The 19,932-nt window shown below is 53.3% G+C and overlaps 7 protein-coding genes across 7 annotated transcripts in view; 1 reads left to right on the top strand and 6 right to left on the bottom strand.

Moving 5' to 3' along the window:
- Window position 1: 1 nt before the first annotated feature.
- Window positions 2-1,578, bottom strand: Pmar_PMAR024495 (hypothetical protein; the record flags this gene model as incomplete). Its single annotated transcript, XM_002767254.1, has 3 exons — window positions 2-171; window positions 223-391; window positions 436-1,578. 3 exons carry the CDS (start codon window positions 1,576-1,578, stop codon window positions 2-4), a joined length of 1,482 nt encoding a protein of 493 aa, XP_002767300.1.
- An 891-nt stretch (window positions 1,579-2,469) lies between these two features.
- Pmar_PMAR024494 (hypothetical protein) lies at window positions 2,470-5,969 on the bottom strand (the record flags this gene model as incomplete). The annotated part of the gene is made up of 15 exons (XM_002767253.1): window positions 2,470-2,671; window positions 2,718-3,001; window positions 3,048-3,079; window positions 3,119-3,264; window positions 3,398-3,486; window positions 3,528-3,602; window positions 4,005-4,105; window positions 4,148-4,244; window positions 4,292-4,705; window positions 4,747-4,801; window positions 4,847-4,959; window positions 5,004-5,110; window positions 5,155-5,308; window positions 5,358-5,530; window positions 5,750-5,969. The coding sequence occupies 15 exons, from the start codon at window positions 5,967-5,969 to the stop codon at window positions 2,470-2,472; spliced, it is 2,262 nt and encodes a 753-aa protein (XP_002767299.1).
- A 247-nt stretch (window positions 5,970-6,216) lies between these two features.
- On the bottom strand, window positions 6,217-9,399 carry Pmar_PMAR024493 (hypothetical protein; the record flags this gene model as incomplete). Its single annotated transcript, XM_002767252.1, has 19 exons — window positions 6,217-6,316; window positions 6,360-6,416; window positions 6,466-6,597; window positions 6,644-6,706; window positions 6,751-6,850; window positions 6,894-6,998; window positions 7,050-7,117; window positions 7,161-7,318; window positions 7,361-7,462; window positions 7,510-7,638; window positions 7,690-7,890; window positions 7,925-8,122; window positions 8,168-8,268; window positions 8,312-8,391; window positions 8,430-8,577; window positions 8,853-8,911; window positions 8,961-9,121; window positions 9,164-9,267; window positions 9,315-9,399. 19 exons carry the CDS (start codon window positions 9,397-9,399, stop codon window positions 6,217-6,219), a joined length of 2,151 nt encoding a protein of 716 aa, XP_002767298.1.
- Window positions 9,400-9,484: 85 nt separating this feature from the next.
- Pmar_PMAR024492 (hypothetical protein) lies at window positions 9,485-13,597 on the bottom strand (the record flags this gene model as incomplete). The annotated part of the gene is made up of 9 exons (XM_002767251.1): window positions 9,485-11,404; window positions 11,450-11,543; window positions 11,600-11,803; window positions 11,852-12,065; window positions 12,113-12,270; window positions 12,316-12,689; window positions 12,736-12,892; window positions 12,949-13,070; window positions 13,115-13,597. 9 exons carry the CDS (start codon window positions 13,595-13,597, stop codon window positions 9,665-9,667), a joined length of 3,546 nt encoding a protein of 1,181 aa, XP_002767297.1. The 3' UTR covers window positions 9,485-9,664.
- A 2,607-nt stretch (window positions 13,598-16,204) lies between these two features.
- Window positions 16,205-17,056, bottom strand: Pmar_PMAR024491 (hypothetical protein; the record flags this gene model as incomplete). The annotated part of the gene is made up of 1 exon (XM_002767250.1): window positions 16,205-17,056. The coding sequence occupies one exon, from the start codon at window positions 17,054-17,056 to the stop codon at window positions 16,205-16,207; it is 852 nt and encodes a 283-aa protein (XP_002767296.1).
- A 679-nt stretch (window positions 17,057-17,735) lies between these two features.
- Window positions 17,736-18,260, bottom strand: Pmar_PMAR024490 (hypothetical protein; the record flags this gene model as incomplete). Its single annotated transcript, XM_002767249.1, has 4 exons — window positions 17,736-17,753; window positions 17,818-17,921; window positions 18,018-18,175; window positions 18,220-18,260. The coding sequence occupies 4 exons, from the start codon at window positions 18,258-18,260 to the stop codon at window positions 17,736-17,738; spliced, it is 321 nt and encodes a 106-aa protein (XP_002767295.1).
- A 1,459-nt stretch (window positions 18,261-19,719) lies between these two features.
- The window catches only part of Pmar_PMAR024489 (RNA helicase-1, putative), a gene marked incomplete at both ends in the record, with an annotated part of 5,477 nt that continues 5,264 nt past the window's right edge, over window positions 19,720-19,932 (top strand). The window contains one exon of the mRNA XM_002767248.1: window positions 19,720-19,871. Coding sequence (XP_002767294.1) covers window positions 19,720-19,871 — 152 coding nt within the window. The remainder of the gene's footprint in view (window positions 19,872-19,932) is intronic.

The following is a 19,932-nucleotide window of genomic DNA, read 5'->3' as shown; positions in this document are numbered from 1 at the left end:
ACTACTCAGTATCGTGAGCAAGGTGCGACATGAGATATTCAACTGCCTTCATCACTAGAGCTTGATCGTCGAGCTGGGCCCGTCCAACTGCACGCATACACACATTTAAGAGCTCGGCCGACTCCGATGACGCTGTGGGTAAAGCGACGCAGAGAGTGGGCTCGACAGCACCTGAGGGATAGTCCACAGCCTCAGGGGGCCAAGAGGGCACACCTGACCCACCGAGCTTCACCGTCACCTTCCTGACGTGAACACCTCTATCATCAAGGACTTCGTTGTCGTCGTTGAACCTGGTGGCCACAGCTTTTGAAATATCTCTTCGGAGGGCAGTAGTAGTGATCGGGGAGGAGGAGGAGCCATCAACTCCATGAATGAGGCAGTGCTCGACTATCTGAAGGCCATGGTGACACGGAATGGTGACACAGTGCGTAGGACCTCAGATACCGAGTCCACTAGTCCGAAGGGGTTGATGATGGGTAGTTGAATCCTCCTCCCATCCCGCAGTTCCACGGACAAACCAACTCGACCACCCCCTTTGGCCATCAAGTCGGTGACATACGATGACCACGGCTCGACCGCCAAGCCTGGCCGACCATGACCATTCCAAAGGTCCTCTTCGGTCTGGGTGGCCGCATCGACCCCTTCCGAAGGATCATTGTGGTGACCATTATGAGCTTCCCCATGGTCCAACGAGGTCCCATATTGGGGCAAATGGTCAGGCAATGAGCTACAGGAGGATACCTCAGCGATCGACTCCGATCCTCTGCCACAGATGACCTCCAGCAGATCGGACCTCCTGGACCTCAGAGCTTCCAGGAAGACTGTACCAGAGACCACACCAGAGGACCTTCCTATGAGTTCCAGGAGAACCCTAGTGCAGATGGCGAGCACCTCCGGCACGGCAGCGGGGGACCAACAGGCTGCCAATAGGAGCTCGTCCCAGATCAGCTTAGTGGCCTCCTGGTGCACCCTGGCATCCACGAACCGCCGCCTTATCCAGGAGCCAGCATCAAGGTCCGAGCAATGAGAGACGGCTGCATCCCAGGCCTTCGTTGACGACAACATCCCCTCGTACCTCCTAGGGTTAGCCGGACCAACGCCGTAGACCAGTACGAGAACCACCGCTGTAAAGACCGAGGACTCGGTGGGCTCAGTCTCAGGACTAGCTGCTACCAGACGCTCAACCTCAGCAGTCTGACTGTGCGACAGCCGGTGATCGGAAGAGCCCAGGATGTCTTGTGGGAGGTCCCGGGGTCGGTACGAACACTCCTTTGCATGGTCCGGCCTGTGACTATCGCTTTTCAATAGAAGTCGATCCCAAAGGATCCGTCGGAGGCGGTCGTTGGGCCTAGCTGCCACCAACCGAGGGACGAATAGCCTCACATCGATGTGTCGTAGTCGACCCAGTAGGGTTACGGCAGCGTTAGCGGCCAGGTCGACGGCCCTCTCCAAAGCATCCTGGTCAGCAGTACCGACGTCCATCAGCAGGCTGTTGGTAATTTTCTCTTCGATAACATGGCCCAAGCAGTTTTGAAGGTCCTTCAACTGGTCCGAATGGGTCCCGAAGACCTCGGCCATGACCGCCTGGCGTTCTTCTTTAAACTCAACCTCCGAATAACGCTGAATTCCATGTTCTCTCAGATGCCTCAGGAGATCCTCTTTGATGAGGGGCCGAAGTGACTGTCTCCATATTGGCAGTTGTGATGCCGCAGCCGTCACTTCACGGAGGAGATCGTCCGCAGGGGGCATGCACTCTAGACTGGGGACTGACTGAGGTCCTCGGTATCCACTGGAAACGCAAAGCCCTCGAGTCAAATTAGGATACTATCGCGTCGAATTATATTGCACGAGAGACCTCGCGGCGATATCAGAGCCACGGCGCGTGGGCAGCCAGATGACGGACCAGTCCAGGGGCAAGAAGCAACTGACAAAAGCGGCTGATAGGCAGCAAAAGCCCATAGAGCCTCTACCGATCTCCGTAGCCTCCAATAGAGACCAACAACATCATGAGCATGTTTTACGCCCACTGTAGTTGAGGACCGAGCTGCGTCCAGGCTGTCCTCAGTGATCTGATGGTCAGCATCCTCTTGGGCTTGGAGTCTACCGTATTCCTCTAGAGACCAGCCATGGTCGCCCTCCCACCGCTCCACACTGTCATAATACCTGCTGACACTACGTACAGGGGGCAGTCCGCCTATGGCGCTCCTACGTATCCCATATACAGGGGCAGCACCCGCTGCCACAGCAGTCGTCGGGCCCTGGAGGGTCCGGTGGGGGAGGCGGTAAGGGCGGTAATGGCATCCATATAAAAAAGGTCTGCCCGATCAAGGGAAGCCCCATTACGCGACACTTTAGTGGCTGGAGAGAAACACTGCAGACGTAAACATGCTCATTGGGGAGGAGCCACTGGGCGGCAGTGACTCGAAGATACATCATGTACTGTACGTGGAAAACTTCTCCGAAGAGCGGTCAGAAATCGTCAAAGTCGGCCAAATCATCGATGACCCCTCGTGAGGCATCAGCTGGTGGCCCATTGGTGGTGGTCGTCCTCGGAGGCGGCAAGGGGGAGAAGGCGTCGAGGTCCAATTCCGCCAGGAGGCTGTCATTGCTACTGCTACCCCCCGCGGCTATACCAGTCCCACGCTGGGATATCTCGAAGTCAGCGAAGTCACTGAGGGGCACCATCACTACCCTTTCCCCACTCAGGACAGTACTACTCAGCAAAGGCCTCCTCCTGCCGCTGTCTCTTCCCTCCAGGCGAGGCATCCAAGTCGAAGTCGTCAAAAGTCCCTCCTCGAACGCCTGGTGGTGACACGGACGAGTCTGGTCTCATCAGGAGAGCCTCACTATTTTCGTGGCGCAGTGACGGAATATCCTCAGTAAAGTCTTCGAACTCGTCATCAGCGTCTATGGCCACTTCCTGCTCAGTCGAGTCCACAGTGGGCTGGAGCATTCCAACCGTTGCTGGCAGAAGCTCCGCTCGTGAGTCCCCTTCTCCAACCTGTACAAGCATCCTACGACCCACTGGGGCACCCTCCCCGAGTCACGTCCTCTCCGGTCGCCCTCATCATCTGCGTGCCTAACAGGCCGACTGGACCACAACCAACCAGACCACTACCTTCGACAATCTCGGACCTTCCTCGACCGCCCTTATCTTCAGAGACCTGGAGGTTGTTACTTTTGTTAAAGATTGATTGAGCCTGTACCTCATGGCCCACACTGCCTTCACGTCTCATAGCCGACACTGCTGAGCCCAAGGAGGCCCTAAGGCAGGAGGGGCCATCACCCCAGGATTCATCCCCCTCCCCCTCCACCACCCGTCTATCGAGGATGTACTATTGTCCCTCTGGGCAACCGCTGAGCACTGTGTCATCGACTGATGGCCTTCCTCCACTACAGACTGAAAGGCGTGGTGTTCATAGTAGGAGCTGCCCAAGAGGGCCTTACCATTGCCAACGAGGAAGTCATTGCAGCGTTGGGGAGGGACTAGAAAGAGATACTCTTATCTCCTGCAATTACACCACTACCTGTGCCAACTCCGATACCACCTCCTGGGTCATCGACCTCACAGTCGTAGCAGTGTGGCTGAGCTCTACCGGACCCTGAGCATTGCTCTATCCGTCCTACCACTGCTACTACGAGTACCATGTCAGCGCTTCTAAGCTTCACTGGAGATATAGTGGATACCTCTGGAAGGGCTCTAGAAGGGGGTAGACCAGGCACCTTCCTACTCTCGAACCTATCAGAGGGCCTCTCTCGACCCCTATTGTAATGTTTTACGCCTGTAGACTATCCCTTATAGCGGTGCTCAGTGCTTTGGCCGCCTCTAGTTCCCTGTTGGTGACTATTGAGAAAACCATGGAAAAGGGAAAGAGGACGACGGCACTCACTAGCCTTGGTGCCCTCGAGTTCCTCATGCACTCTTCCCAGCTCAGCCAAGAGACCAGTCCGATCAGTCAGGGCCTGTCTCGTTCTTAGGGCCACCCTCAGCATGCCTACACTACCGTCTGCAGCTTCCCCAACGTCTCCTCCAGGTCCCCTTGCAATGCCGTGCAGCGACCACGACAATTCTCCAGGTCCGTCGAAAGACTCCTCGACTGCTCGCCTGTCATGATCCTCCTCAGTGGCCACTACCCCTCCACTGTACATTCCTGCTCAAGGCTCTGCTGTAGCCCATGGACTTGTTCCTGGCAGTAGAGAAGCTCACTCTCGGTCGAGTTCGCCCTCGCTTCCACAGCGTTCAACTGACGGTGAGGACCCTCACGCGCCACCATGCCCTATCTAGACATACCTTCTCCACCAGAACCTCCCTCTCTGCCTTGGACTTCTTCGTGGCATTCACCAGGCCCTCGCATCTCGCCTTAAGCTCAGCGTGGGCCTCCTGGAGGTTCGAGAGAGACTCCCTGGTCGACGTGACCTCCGTCTGGGCCTGGGCCGAACCCAAGGTTGGCCTTAGCCGTCCACAAGTGCGTACATCTTTAAGTTTCTGTTCGGTAGACGTTAACTTGCGTTTCTTGAGAGTCATGGTCAACTCGGTCTCTTGTAGCCTCTCCTCCAGCGTAGCCAACTCCCCCTCTCTACTGGCCAGTCTAGCCCTCAAGGCCTTGGTCTCACCCACTAGGGACTCCTCTCGCTCCTTCCTCTTCGGGCAGAGCCAACATGCACCGGCGAGGACCAGAGATGAGCCGCACACTACATGAGGTCCCTACCAAGACCAAAGGACCGTCTATTCTCCGACTCCGTCACCACTGTCCGGACTTGTGGTCGTGGTCTGCCCATGGTACCACCATTCAGCACGGACCTACCATAAGGGACACTCCAGCGCTTCCCTCCAGCTTTCAGTCACTCAGGGTTCTCATCTCCCCTCTGTGAGGACTGCTGTGAGCCCTGGTCCAGCGCTACCCCGGTGGTCTTAGGCAAGTCGAAAGAGACCTCCCGCCTCTCGGTCCCAGCCTTGACCTGAACGGAGACTTCTTCCTCCCGACCCTCCCCCACTCTTCTACATTGATAGGCTGCCGTATTCGATCGACCTTCATCTGGCGTACTGTGGGGCCCTGTTTAGGAGTCTTCATCATACTATCAGCCCTCACGCTCAAGTCAGCCGGAGTTGCTAAGCCGAACCATGCTCCCACCCCTACCCTCCTACCCTATTACCTAGTACGCTGCCTTCCTGTCCAGGGACCGCAGCACTCATTGGCCGTATGGACTTCGTCGGCATGTCCTTCTCATCGCGATCGAGTATAGGGGCACTTGCAGCCCTCAGCCTCGACGGTGAAGGGACATTGGTGACTCCGGGAGGGTCGACAAACTGAAAACATTAGAATTGAGCACAAGGTGGTGACTCCCCTTTCCACTACCTTCGCAGTATATTCCACCAGGAAGCTCACGGATGGTACACGAGTGGCGCTGCCGTTTTTGCTTTGACGAGAGACCTTAGAATTGGCCATAGGCCGGCCAAGACCGATCCGATCACCAGCACGGATGGACGCCGTCTTTCCCTTACCCACCAATTCGCCGTTTACGTAAGTGCCTGAGATCGGCAACGCATGAAGCATGATGATCATAGCCCACACAACCGTGCGTAGAATAGAGGACATAGTTTCAGTTCGAAATGGAATTTTGAATTTGAAATTAGGACTATGAATGACCCAATGGCCTTCTGAGGAGAGCTCAGCCAAAACACGAGTTGTTCAACTATGCACAACACCATCCGGTAGTCGTACTCGAGGCACATCTCCAAGACCCTCACCATTAAAGCTGGTATCGGTCAATCTGACCTGTCCATCCTGGAGGTAGGCAAGAGAATAGTGGTTGCCACTGATGGCATTGCTCTTGAAAACTATGTCGCAGTCGGGCATTCGGCCCATCGTGAGGACATCCCCTGGTTTGGTGAGGGCCTTGGAGGAGGACGATGGACTGCTACCGCTGCTAAGAACGAGGATAAACCGAGGAAGTTCAGAGACGGCCATTGCAACTTCAACAAACGTTGTATGGACAAACGATTATGTGCGAGCTAGTTAATCCCATCATCGGAATAAATTACCCAGATTAAAACGGCGTATCCTTTCCTGAACCCAAGCATCATAATATACAACAGCGATTCATGGCAATCATGTACGATCATCCAAAGCTAAGCAGTCGTGTCAAGCGAAGTGTCTGGGCCACAGAGTCCACGTACCTTCAAGAAAAATGTCAAGACAAGACCCTTGACGCCACTCACTGGGCGGTGTCAGCGTCAGTGGCGAGGGACTCCGTAGAGCCAGTGAGGGCAATGCTGGCACTGTAGTGAGTCAGGGCTTCCAATGGTTCGTCGAAGCTGAGAGAAGAGGTAGAGGGAGAGCCACCGCTGACGAGCTTACTCCGACTCCTCTGTGGCCGAGATGACAGCATACTTATTGGACCACGCCATGATCGATCTAAATTGAACACTCAATGGTACGATGGAGCAGAGCGAACCCTTCCTACTTGTATTCCTTCTGCTGCTCATTATCACCATCATCGAGCCCAGCGCCGGTAGAGTTGGGCCTAGCCCGGAACACTATACGCTCCTTCCCACATTCGGGGGCATTGTTGCGCCTCGACCCAGCTATATCATACCTCCTAGGAGAGAGATGGTGACAGCATTGGTGACACTGAGGCCTACATCGCCACCACCTCAGCGATTTCATTGCAAGTCATGAGCTCAACAGACGCATCTTTCACTTCCCTGAGAGTTGACACTGTAGCTCACCACGACAAGCAAAAGGCGACCTTGGCTTCTTTAACCACTGGGCGTCCTCATCCACTGGCAGTAAATTGATACCAGCGTCCCTCAGTCTTGTCAGTAGCACGGCTGGCGACCAGAAGATGCCTGGAGCACCATGGAGGGGACCACAGACCACCACCGGGCCCACCCTGTCCTTCCCCATCAACTCTCAGCTGCCGCAGCTCATCCCTCTCGGGACTGACCAAGTGAACTCCTGCTGGACCAAGCTCGAATTTTACATGCAGCCCCACGGCTGCAAGAAGCGACCAACTGCACTTGCGTGGACTTCTTCACGAGCCCCTACCCGTGACCACTGTCAACCAGCATCTATGGACCGCCGACCCCTTCAGTGCCGGGAGGATGGAGATTCGCCTGATAAAAGAGGCATAGGCCCGAGTGCTTGGTCCGGACCCACCATTGGCGATAGGGAAATTGGTCGAATCGAGAGACAGTGACAGCGAAGGCCCCCAAGAGTGTCGCGGAAAATGTGACTTTCCTCGTCGAAGACTCCCACTGAACCTCTCCAATTCCTCTATCAGACCAGCTCTGACTTGCCATATCCCTCCAAGTAACCTAAAGATCAGCGCTTCGCTCCGCTGCTGTTTCTCACCTTACTTGCGGCTTATCAACGACGATTCCCTCGGGGAGGCGATACTCAACTTTGCAGCTCCCAAGATCTGCCACCCTTGTGCTCATAGAAGACGGGAAAGGTAGCCTCTGAGCAAGCAGGCATCGAGACCAGCTACACTACTCGGGACTCATACAGTGTAGTTAGGTCCATCATCTGGTGGCAGCCTCCGTATCAGCCAGCCGTTTTCTCTCGATCGCAGCTGTGGGACCGACACGACGTCGATGTGGACCACGCCTCCAATGGTATAGCGTGGTGGAGGACTCTGAAGGGAAGGGACGGTCATAAGAGGCATTATAGTGGAAGAACCACCCACTTCTCTGCCGAACCCAGGGTCTGTCGGCTGCCGGCCAAGGTAGTCCCGCCGGAGCCATCCCTTATCACAAGACTGGGCCTCTGCCGTATCTTCCTCAGAGGACGTAGGAATACCACCATCCCCATTGCCAGACTGTAATGACTTCAACACAGCATCAGCGAAGCAGCAGCTGGAGTCGTAACGAGTGTATACCAGTCGGACCTGAGAAGAGCACCTTGGAGGGACTCCCCGTGACCAGCCATCGGACCCCGATTCCGTGGCCCTTATTGCCCAGAGACACCGTTTTGGGGAGTTCGATGATCTGACCAAGGATGCCCAGTGGGGCTGCTACAGAGAGGAATACCATCTTGAACTTGGGCAGCTCTATTTGCTTCCCTTCGAATCCTTCCGGCCGAAGGAACGCCCAAAAAGCGACAAACACGTCATCTTGGACCTGACAACAGACCGATGGGGCCGCGACTGAGAATAGGGAAGTTACCTGCCCCCAAGTACCTTGAACCTCATCGACGTTGATGGCCTCTATCTCATCCGCGAACTGAATCAAATGCCCAGTGGCGTAGTCCAGGTGCCGAGCCAAAGCTAACATGGACGTCAAAGACAAAGACACGAGGTGAGTGCCGACCGGTGGTCCTGATCCTCTCAATATGGTCCAAAGACCGAATCATCATCCTAGTGTCGGCGTCCGCCAGCGCTCGGAGGTACCTTGAAAGGTGGTAAGAACAATGGAAAAGGAAGGCTACCCTTGGAAGAGGTCTGCCACGAGGAATTCGGTGAAGTGGCCGACGGCCAAGGCCCTCTCGACGCTGCAGCGATGGAAATCAGCCAGGACGGCCTGGACGGAAGTCTCGGCAGCGGCTGGCTCGAGGTGGACTGCTGTGAAGGGCGTACCTGGGAGAGAATCCTAGATTGAAACTGTCATGATACAGAGTTGGCCCCCGTGCGGTCGAATCATACTAATAGTAGAGAATAATTCAGTTGACGCACACTTTCTGACAAGGTGAACCCGGTTGAACCAGAAGGCTCAAGTGGAGCCGTTGGAATTGCTGGTCTCCATCTACTACAGTCACAACACAGAAACGAATGAGATCAGGTGCGCGCTCATACTGAGACCCTCGACCAGAGAGTACTTCCTTCATTGGAGCATGATCCTATCCCAGGCTCACTACACGATACAGAGTAGAGCCTAGCCTCTTCAGCGTCGTCTTCAAGCCACTGCTCATACCTGCAAGGCATGTCCGTCCACCATCACCCCAGTCCTGATGAGTGCATACGTGACGATGTCCGCTTCCCGCCGAATGTTGGGCCTTCGAGTGCAGGCAGCAAACTCCTCCCATTCTCTCTTCTCTCGCTCTTGTTGCTTCATCTTGCTCACTATAGCCCATCGCTGACTCTTACCATATTCTACTTCGCCCGACTCGAGCTCGAGCCGAATCTTAGTACTACTTCAACGCACTGTACAACCCATAGCCCCCACTTTTTCCTCCTTGCCCTTCTCCCTCTCTCGATCGAGACCTATCCTAGCCTCAGCATCGGCAGTCAGCCGAGCGGACATCTGCCGTATCTTACCAGCTTCAGCCTCTAGATACCACAAGATACTCCCCAACATCAGGCCAGTGAGTCCCCACCTCTCCTAGCCTCCTCTCTGGCCCTCAGAGCTTCCTCCTCTAGCTGCTTCTTAGATTTTTTCGGGGATCCTCCCTTCTTTCCCATTGCTACTGACACCAACAGTCCTCCTTGGGTGTGACCAACACAACAATGACGTTGACGATACAACTACGGTGCTTCGGTACAGACCACCGACGGATCCCATAGAGAAGAAGCAGGAGAGGGCCGGTGATGGCGGTTGTCCAGGAAGATGATCTTCCAATGATACACAAATTGGAGGCGATAATGGTGACACAGAACGAATTTACGACTATTATGAGCGGTGATAGGGCACAGAATAGTGACAATAATGGACGAAAACGACTGAACCTCACTTCCATGAAGAGGAGTAAGCAGTGGTTCGAGGATGCTTGTTCGGCCGAGAGGGAGCACCATCGGTAGTAGAGGAAGGAGGAGGAGAAGGCCAATGCTGCTGTCGTTTGTTGTTCCATCCACCAGAGTTGCCCCGATACCCTCCAGAAGCTCCTCCCCAGCCGTATCCACCACCACCCTTATAACCCCCACTACCCTTGCCATGGTATCCGCCCTTTCCACCACCCTTTCCGTATTCCTCTTGGTGCTGACCACCACCATAGCCCCCATGCCTCCCACCTCCCTTCCCACCACCCATCGTATAACGATCCTTGTAGCTCTCAGCACCACCACCGTACCTACGACTGGCGTCAGCATAACCAGTGGTACCAGACGAGGACGATACTGAATGTTCAGAAGGGAGGTGGTACGAACCATCACCGTCCTGCTTCCTCGTGGATGATGCCCAACCTTGCCCACCAGAGGTATCATCCCAACCTTCACCATACCCTTTGGACGAAGTAGAAGACCCCCCACCAGGCACGCTTGGGTACCATCCCCCTCCCCGACCGTAGCTACCAAGCCAGCCCTTACCACCACCAGAAGGGGTGCTATGCGTAGCAGCAGCCGCTACCTCACTCCTCACGTGAGTTCGAACCTGCTCCTTGAGACTAGTAAGGATAGACGTAACCCCCCAACCACGCTTCTCATAGCTCTCCGCCGTCCGACTCGGTGACGACTCTGCCGCTGAGCTCGAGATATCATCAGGAGTAGGGGAAGGGCTGTGACCCAACTTGGCCTGCATTTCCGCGGCCATCTGGGCCTGCTGGGCCTGGGCCTGGGCCTCTCGCTTCTTCTTCTGGGCCTCCTCCTCTGCTTCTTCCTTCGCCTTCTCCCTGTACAGGTCCATCATCTTCCCGATCCGACCAAGAGAGTCTGTTGTCAGGTTTATCATCAACCACGGCTGGTCCTGGAACAGTTTCAGGAACTGCTCACTCTTGATGATGGCTTCCTGTAGCCCCGGATCTAACTTCACGAATTCACTCTCGAACCGCACTTCCCCAGCAGCCGACCCCAATGGGCCCTTCCCGTCACCTATAGGGCCACCGGTGGAGGCCGTAATCAACGCTGCTAATATCTGGTCCTCCTGATCCTGTACACCAGGCACGCTATCGTCGCTACTGACAGGCGAAACCTCCGTTAAGGACGGCTGTTGGGGAGCACCAGGGGAGCCCTCAAGACCCTCGTCCAGGACCACAACGCCCGTATCCTCGTCAGCCCTAGGGGGCACTGCCACCGCAGATGCGGCCTTTTTACGACTTTTACTGTCCTTCACCTTCAGCTTCACCTCAACGGTTTCGTTCTGCAGCGCATCAGGCGCCATGAGGAACACCGAGCGACCAGGAGCGGGTTCGGCCGGAGAATCCGGTATGCGAACACCCGCTTCAGGCGAGTAAAAAACTTCAGTACGTCCACCATGAAGATCAGCAAGGTCCTGTCGTTCGTAGCTCTTCAGCTGGCCAATGACACGCGTACAATCAGTCGGCAGAATCACCATAGGGAGCTGTTTCAGCCAGATGACCTTCTCCCCAATGTTGTCGGAAGTAGCGGTGTTGGAATCTTCCAATGACGACGAAGACCCACCGAGGCTCGCGAGCAAAGCAGCTGCAGTGGACCGTTTCCCTCGGGATGGCGAGGCCCCAGTTGCCGCAGGGGCAGAGTCTAAATGACCGTATTGGTGCCGGAGTTGCGTACCACCCTGAGAGAGACTTCGTGAATTGAAGATTGTGTGGTATGAACCTACCATTGCGTCCTCCTTTTTACGCTGCTCCATGAACTTGGATGTGTGTCCGTGCTCAACGTAGGTGACGTGAGTACCACGAGCATCGTTAATGGCTCTGAAAGTGAAGAATAATACAAAACTACCAAGGAGGGAAATGGTGACGGATCTTACTGGACAGTGTCCCATAACGGCTCATTCTTGATGAAAACGACCATATTGACGAGCTCCTCATCCTTCTTCCACTGTAACCTCGGCTTCCTCGACTGCCCATTTCCCTCATCCTCAGCAGAGACCCCCGCTCGATCCCCATTCAGGCCCGCGGGATGATCGTCATCATCGAACTCGCCCGGAGTGGTACCGGGCAGATCCATCAACCTGAGTGTACAGCCTAACAACACCTCGAGAATGAGAGCTCCCCCCTACCCTAAGATGTCAGCCATGTCATCATCTTCCTCTATGTTGGTGGGCACAGCCCCGAAGGAAGTCTCCTCCTCATCTTCAGCCGTAACATTCTTCATGGAGACCTCTCGGGCATCGTCGTCGTCTCTCCCCCCGGGGCTCATGAGGTCCATGAGCCCCTCTAGATCATCGGTAGAGCTCCGCCTACCTTCCGAGTACACCTTAGAACGGTCCGTATCTACATCAGCGATACAACGAAGATGCGCACGTCACCCTCGAACGTACCACTGTCTTTGCAGGGAACGGAAGGACTCTTTCCTGATCCACTCTGGACAGCTGGAGGTGGAGAGAAGTGTGGGGAGTTCATAGGCGAGCCCCGCACCTCCAAAGAGTCCATACCAGCCGGCCGTCGTCGACCAACAGGAAGCGTGAGTGCTGGAGACCTGTCAGAAGGCATTCAGCGTTGTAGAACGCTAGGCACCACCTACTTCGATGCCGCAGCCTGGGGACTTCCAACACTCCTCGAGGGTGGGGGGGAAGGTGCTTCGGTAGCAGCAGCCGTGGCAGGAACCGAGCTGTCATTGGTGGTAGGAGACTTAGATAAGGGAGGCGGTGCACTCGACTTAGCGGCAACAACAGGGACATAAGGGGCGCTGGACTTAGCCGCGATCACAGGCTTGAAGCCGCCTGGAGGAGTTGCAGGAGGAGGGGGAGGAGGGGACGTGATGCTCTGAGGCTTCGTCCCACCAGGGGACACTCCGCTCGAGCAAGCAATCTTCTTCCACTTCTCGATCAAACGTCTACCATTAGTGACCACCATCTCCGACCTCCCACTGAAGGCCTTCACACTGGCCGTCACCATCTGAATCAATGATCGTGAAAGAAGCCCATGCTGCTGTATTGGTCACCTTTCCGATACTGGTCGCTCTGAGCAGGTCAACGGTCATGACCACTCGCTCCAAACACCCCAAGTAAACCAGCATAGGCCCCACTTCTGGGTCCTTGTCTTTATTCACCTCCTTCATCCAACTACCGATAAGCTCGAGGCCCTTATGGTGCGTAAAACTGAGCAAAAAAACACAAAGCTCGACAACGGAGAGAAGTCGATGAAGAATCCCTACTTAGCAATAGCAGCCTCCCGAAGTTCAGGCGATGAGCCCATAAATATACCCCGCAGGGCCTTCTGCCGATCGGTCACCGTCAAGCACTCCGCCTTCATGGCCTTCACGAACTTCCTCGTCACCTAAAGACAGGAACTTAAACTATGTGAATGACCATTTTGCTAACCTGTTCTGCATCTGTGATCTTGAAAGATATCGGCCTCTTTTTCTTCACCTTCCCCTTCACAGAAGTCTTACTGTTACCCTTATTGTGATGACTCTTCCTCCCCTCATCATCATCATCTTCCTTGTGGTCTCCGTCCTCTTCCTGGGCAACATCGAGTAGGGCTATGGCGCGCCGCGTCCCCTCCCTCCTGTGGACCTCCGCTGTGGTGCTGCTCATGGTGGCACTACTACTCTCGTCGTCACTTCTCATCCTCCTCCTCTTCCGAACTCCCTCATCGTCCCCTCCCACCTTGGCAGACCGCTTCCCCATCAAGGACTCACTCGAATGCCCAACCCCACGTTCGCGATCTCGCTCATTGCGGTACTCCTCGACAGTCTCCTTCGTCAACTCAGTGTACTTGTCCAGAAGCTCGTTCAAGGCCTGCTCTACGTCAAACTTGCTGTTTCTTTCATCAGAAACGACAGATGCATTATAAGCCTCCATCATCGCCGCACATGCCCCCTGTGAAAGCTTGTGTAGCTGTTGCGACGATCGATGAGGTGCCGACAGAAACTTCACAGCCTCCAGGATTCCACTCCCCCGTTGGATGGGTTCACCTACAGTAACAGGACCCTCTACCTCCTGCAGAGATCGCTCCCCACCCAACGGACCAGACATGGCAGTGGAATCGGCAGTCGACGAAGAACAAGTAGCCAACGCGGTTTTTGATGTGGTTCTTGCAGCTGCCGCCGTAGTGGTCTCCATACAACAATCACTTGCTAACCGAAAGGTGAGGTGTACTACGCCGAACTGACCTTGCACTCATGTGTACGTACGAGCGTGCTTGGATGCTGATCAAATTCGTGGTACCGTAACCCACACAACACTACAGTTATCGAGACACAGAATCAGCGACAGAAGAGCATGTAATGCTGTCATCGAGTGGGCCACTGATGCCTACATCCCAAAGGGACTAGCACAACAACTCTTTTCACAATTGCACTTAGGAAACTAGAACAGTATTAACTGCTATTAGCGCGGAGGTTATGAATGAACATCGTTCTAATAGAAGTAGGATAAATGAATCAATCAAGAGACTCACCGAAAGCCTCGCTGAAAAAATCACGCTAAGGAGCAGAGCGCCCGTAGAAAAAAACACAGAAAAACAACCAATCTAAGAGAGCGGAGGATGGTTCTAGAGGAACTTCCCATGTGACTACAACGAAGCGGGCTAGACATAGAACCATACAAGTCAGAGGTCTCGTAAGAGCAAACGACACTAATTGAACTTGAGCCTCATAAGAGGAACAACTTGACATTGGCATGAACAAGAATGGCCGGAACAATGAGGGAATGGCAAGCAGCATACACACAAGCAGCAGTGACAGACCCGACCCAACGAGTCGGTGTTGGCTCTTCAAACAAGTCAATCCACCATAAGACCGCAGGGAACTCGTATATTACAAGGCATAATAACATAAGGTGTCCATGTACCAATGGAGCGAGAGTACTCGAAAGGGAATAGGAAATCTGTCCCTGAACAACGACAGCTACCTTAGGCTTGAGCGGCGAAAACGATTATCACGAGCACCCACTCGCGTGGAAATGACAGACGAAACAGCAGACAGAATGAGTCACTACCCTTCGACTCAAAGTTCACCACTGTAAAGCAACGCATGAGTAATGTGTCATGCAGCATGATGCGAAGCCGACCACCGAAAGCTAGGGAAACGCACAGCGATTACCGCGCACGCCAACACGATCGATAACCGCGCAATATTAATACGCAATAAACTATTCCAGGATGAGCTACTCAGGGCTCCTCCGCCAGGATGAAATGTGAGACCAGTGGAGGAAAGGGGGACAAGGAGTATTGGTGGTGCTATTGAGCCAGCCGCAAAAGAGGCCGACTGTTCGTTACAGCCGCAGTCACACCATTATCAAGCAGGGATGTTTAAATGAGAGAGAAACACGGTACGGTTTCTGACGGAGAAATTCCCCAGCTGGGGATCGTACCACCATCCCCGATAAGAGGGAAAGTGTGTGACCTAGCGAAGTATCCGTGAGGCGAGCGCTAAACAACCTGTTGTGTTGATGAAAGTGAGTGCTGCAATGATAGAATGGCAGATTCCAAGGACTGCTGTAGGGATGTGGAGCACCCCAGCAGTACGATTTTTTTTCTCAGGTAGAAAATCTATCACACGGCGTTTCACTAACAAGAGTAGTCGAGGAGGAACAGCTCGTATCGACTCAACACACACGTCGAAAGCCATGTAGTAACCACTAGGTAGGGCCAGTCTTGCGAAGTTATCATTGAGTATCCAGTGTCTGCGGAGACGCAAACCCGACGCATGAGAGTGGTAGTATCGGAGCTTGACCACACATTCTTGGTCACAACAGTTGTCACATACACGAATAAGATCGTAGCCACCAAGTGACGGATCACCATGGGCTCGATGGGGATGTCGCTGAACATCTTGGGATTCACTCCTTACCAGACGACGTCGGCGCGGACGCAAGAGAGCCCCTCACGGAATTGAGAGAGACAGCCGAACCTCGTTGAAATCTATCGCTGGTCCGCAGCCAGCCTTCTATCGATCTACATACGTGATTGCTGACGTATCTCATTGGCTCGTGTACTGTGCTCAGACTCGTTGATTGGGTGAATGGTCAACTTTAAACAAAGGCAGAGAGGATATAGAAATATCTGCCGTTCCGCCAGCCGATGGTGATCATTGATCCTGAGTAAGGCGAGCTAAAGCTCTGCGCTATCCATCACGATTCACGATTCGTGAAAGGCGGTACACTTCCACATTGTGGCTAGACTATATCCGAAAATGTAGATCGAATTGTAAATTACTGCACTGCGGGAAATGATATGTTGTTATGATGGTAGATCGAGTTAGACCGAGGGCGAATATTGGAAGAACTCGTGGCACAGTAGCGCCTTTCCCTTTTAAATTCATCACCCAGGATCCAAGGTCTCACTCGAACAACTACAAGGCATTGATCATTCGCACCCAAGCGTACATGGGAACAGCATTTTCGTTTACTCCTTCATTACGAAAAATACTATAAAATGATGCTGAAACAGTATACGCCACATTTAAATCACTCAGTGACTGCTGGAGAATGCTCCTCAAATTTCACCTTGCACTTGGCCAGTTGACCAAAGTAGAAGGGCAGCTTACTGAAAGGCTTGGGATCGGTGTCGATAACAGTGAGACGACACCACAGAGGCTTTCCGCGATGCCCTGGAAAGAGCTCTCCGGCATCCACCTCATCAACTTGATTGAACGGAGGACCGACTGCCTGCGGGGAAAAGGATAGAAACAGACTGACGTCCATGGCCATACGGCCTAGTAGAAATATGGACAGCCATTCAGTGACTTTACCGATATCATGAACAGCTTCGAATGATCGGAACTCTTCCACACTAGGTAGAGTATGAGGATAGTGATGCCGAATCACTATGCTTGGATCGAGCCGGCATTGCTCGACAAGCCATTCCCAGAGCTTAGCCGCGAAGTCTGGTAGTGCCTCATCTATCGAAGCATAGTTCTGCAAGGCTGCTAACCGAGATAAGATTGGCGTCGAACGAAGCACTGTTGAGATGGCCTCACAAACAGCATCTCGCGGTAAAGTCGACAGAGTCCCAGGCGATCTCAACTTCAGGAAGCCTCGAGGTCTCTGGTCAAAGAGCTTCTTCACCTCACCATAGATATCATGTCCGAAATAGAGCCTGTATGGATCGTAGAACTTGTCGAGGTCGAAGCCAGGATCATCACTACGCTGCATCACGAAACGACAAGGGTACCCAGGGACAGCACGGATACCACACTTAGGCTTCAACTCAAATGTTATCGTATCAGCACCAAGGTTGGTCGAGATGTCTGTCATGATCTGTGCATGGCACTGATCACCCGAAGTTGATGTCGTGAAGCATGCACCTGAGAGCTTCATTATGTAGGGTTCTCGGCAATAACCAGCAGCACACCTTCAAATGTTGGGCATTTGTCAATTCGTTTCCGAACACGGTAATGGCCAACTTGTTCGTCAATCGCACGGAGCACTCCTCGCGCGAGAACCAATACTTTAGGAGGGTGTTCATCCGGAAGATACTCTCCACCCAGGGCTGCAGAGACGACCAAGTAGTGCTCTGACCGCTCTATCGCCGCTTGCCTGCTAACCGGCGCCTTGCAAATGCGAATCAGCTGAGAAAACGAGGCACTCCAGCAGCGTCCATGAACAGCATTACTTTTCCTGACTGCAGCTCGTCATCTAGGGTCGGGTTACCAGTGTTAGCAATGGTAACTACAGCATGCAGGTTACCTTCTCCTACTAGAGATACTATGGCCGTTGCTGGCAGAGAGTCAAGACGGAGAAAGTCATCACAAGCCGCTGAAGAAGACTCCATAGCAGCTTTAAATTCAATCTGGAGAAGGCCGCAATATGGCGACTCGCAACGCAAGAATGGAGGAATAGGAAACCATATAGGCCGTCGCAGAACTAGAATGTGAAGGCAAGCTCATCGACGCTGCCCAATCATTAACGTGGTTCCTCTCCTCTATGCACTCCTTGAACACGTTAGCTGCGGTCTTGAAGGATCGAGAGCGCTGTGTGGTGAGAGTTCTCCGTGGTATTAGACCACTATATTGAACTGGATCGTATAACGATTGGGTTCTTGTGAGCGGCAGATCATCCTCTTCATCTCCAAGGTCGACCTCAGAGATGCTCATCACACGATCGGCGAAGAGCTGTAGTGACACGGCAACGGTAATAAATATTCCTATTTTACCAACATAAACGTTGACGTACGTATAACCACCTGAAGCTTCGTGAGTCTGACTAAGTGTACCAAAGAAATCGTATAAGCCATGCAAGGCGATCGAAAGCAATAGTGCAGTCCGAGAAAGGTAGCTACCGAAGTAACCCGTCCAAATAACGTGCAGGAAGGAAGACACACTCCTATGGAGGCAGGCGATGAAGCGAAGATGCGTGAAGACGTCGGGGGCGAAATCCAATTGAAATATATACGGCCAGAGACTATAGTCCATGGACACCAGTTCAGGGAAGGCGTACCTGGCGATAGAAGAGTCCGAACACTGCATAAAGCCCGAAGATACCTGATGTTTTCGCTCGTCTCGAAGCCAGCACCGACAGCCATGGCGTATAGAAGTCGACACTGTGTTGAGGTGTTGGTCTTCGATAACTTACGATAGATGAACCAAACGAGTAGGAACCAGAGAGCCTTGCTGCACTCTTCTATGAGCCCTGGTGTCATTACCCATTCCCATCCAAGGAGTAACGAGCATGTAAGAGACCCTAAGAAGCATGATCACAACCAGAGGTTGGCATGGAGCCTTGCGAGTAGAAACATCAGATTCCCTCGACACGATCTTTTTCTCGAATACGCAAGTTAACCAAAGTTCATTCATTACCATTATTAGAAGGTTTCAGCTCAACGCGACAGTCAGTCATTCCCGCTGCGATGCAGTTTTCTGAGGATCTGCATGGAGTCAAGCTAGGGGAACACCTAGTAACTGGGCCCGGCAAGAGCTCGTCGACCCCGCAGCACTGTGGCACCATCATAACGCAGGACGAGGAGAGTGTGGACCAGGTCTTTAAGGCTAGCTGAGAATGGAGAGGCTCATAAGGACTACAATTATACTGTTATCATTACTTTCGCTAGAGGGAGAGCGGTCAGAATGGCCCCCGTGGCACCGCAGCAGTAGAAGATACCCATAATCTTCAGCGTGTGTCGATCCTCCCTGAAATGTTTCCACAGGACCAAAAGGAGTAGCCCTGAGACTAAATAAGTGAGTGTCATCATCCCCACTGCAATGCACCAATAGCCAGGCCCGGCTAGGAAGGCTAGGGCCAAGGTGAGGATGCCGAGAGGAAGGAGGGGCGGTAGGGAGCGTAGCAGAGACATTTACATGTCAAAACGACTGGGATGAGGTGCAGAGTAAAGCCCAGCTGCGGGAGACAGGGAGGGTTAGAGAATTTGATCGTTATGTACCCGACATGAGAATCTCCCGATCTACTCGATGGAACTCTTGGGGACCTAATTGGTATCTTGACTGTGGCAACCTCAACGGATATCTTGGCATATGTGCCCCAAATTGTCCTCGTTGTCTTGCCGGGTTCGATCCCGGCACCCGACGTTTTTTCGGCCATAAAAATGATGTTCACTTGAGTAGCAGGAATAAATACTCTGTATTAATATTAGATATGATAGGTTAATTTTATGAACGCTACGTATTGAAATTGGACTAGGTCTCGTTAATTCTAATTACACCATAACATTGCCAACCGGGGGATTCCAGGGCAAATGTACATGGCGTTTCGGCGGAATATGGTGCACTGTGCCTGATACAGCACCGAGTAGCACCAACTCGGAGATATTTGGGTTGGAGCTGTAACTGAGGGAGGGGCCTCTAGAGAGCAGTATTGGATTTTAGATAATTTACAAGCCAAGTTACGAATAGTTCTTGTCGAGATCTCCCGCATTATGGGCCCCAGAGTAGACTTGGTTAGGTGGCTGAGGAATTGTTGATGGTATGCGTGACGACGACGACAGCGAGGCATGCGCGATGTCAGACAGGGTTGGTGTGTTCTCTGTAATGGGCCGTGATCGGCACTCTTCGTCGCATCGCCATCATCACTCTCGGTCACCACGGCGTCCGTCCAAAGCGCTGACTGCGGATGAAAAGGAGTTCTTACGAGCTCAGAATAAAAGGGAGGATAGAGGCCGTCGAGAGGGTAGTATCTTGGAGTACTCTTGGGTTCATCTGGCCCTAATCTCGATTATCTAGTGCATAGTCTCTGCCTTAGAG

The sequence above is a fragment of the Perkinsus marinus genome (genome assembly GCF_000006405.1).
Source record: "Perkinsus marinus ATCC 50983 genomic scaffold scf_1104296970858, whole genome shotgun sequence".
NCBI lineage: Eukaryota > Perkinsozoa > Perkinsida > Perkinsidae > Perkinsus > Perkinsus marinus.
The sequence above is the reverse complement of the archived record's forward strand: the minus strand, read 5'-3'. Positions and strand labels throughout refer to the sequence as shown.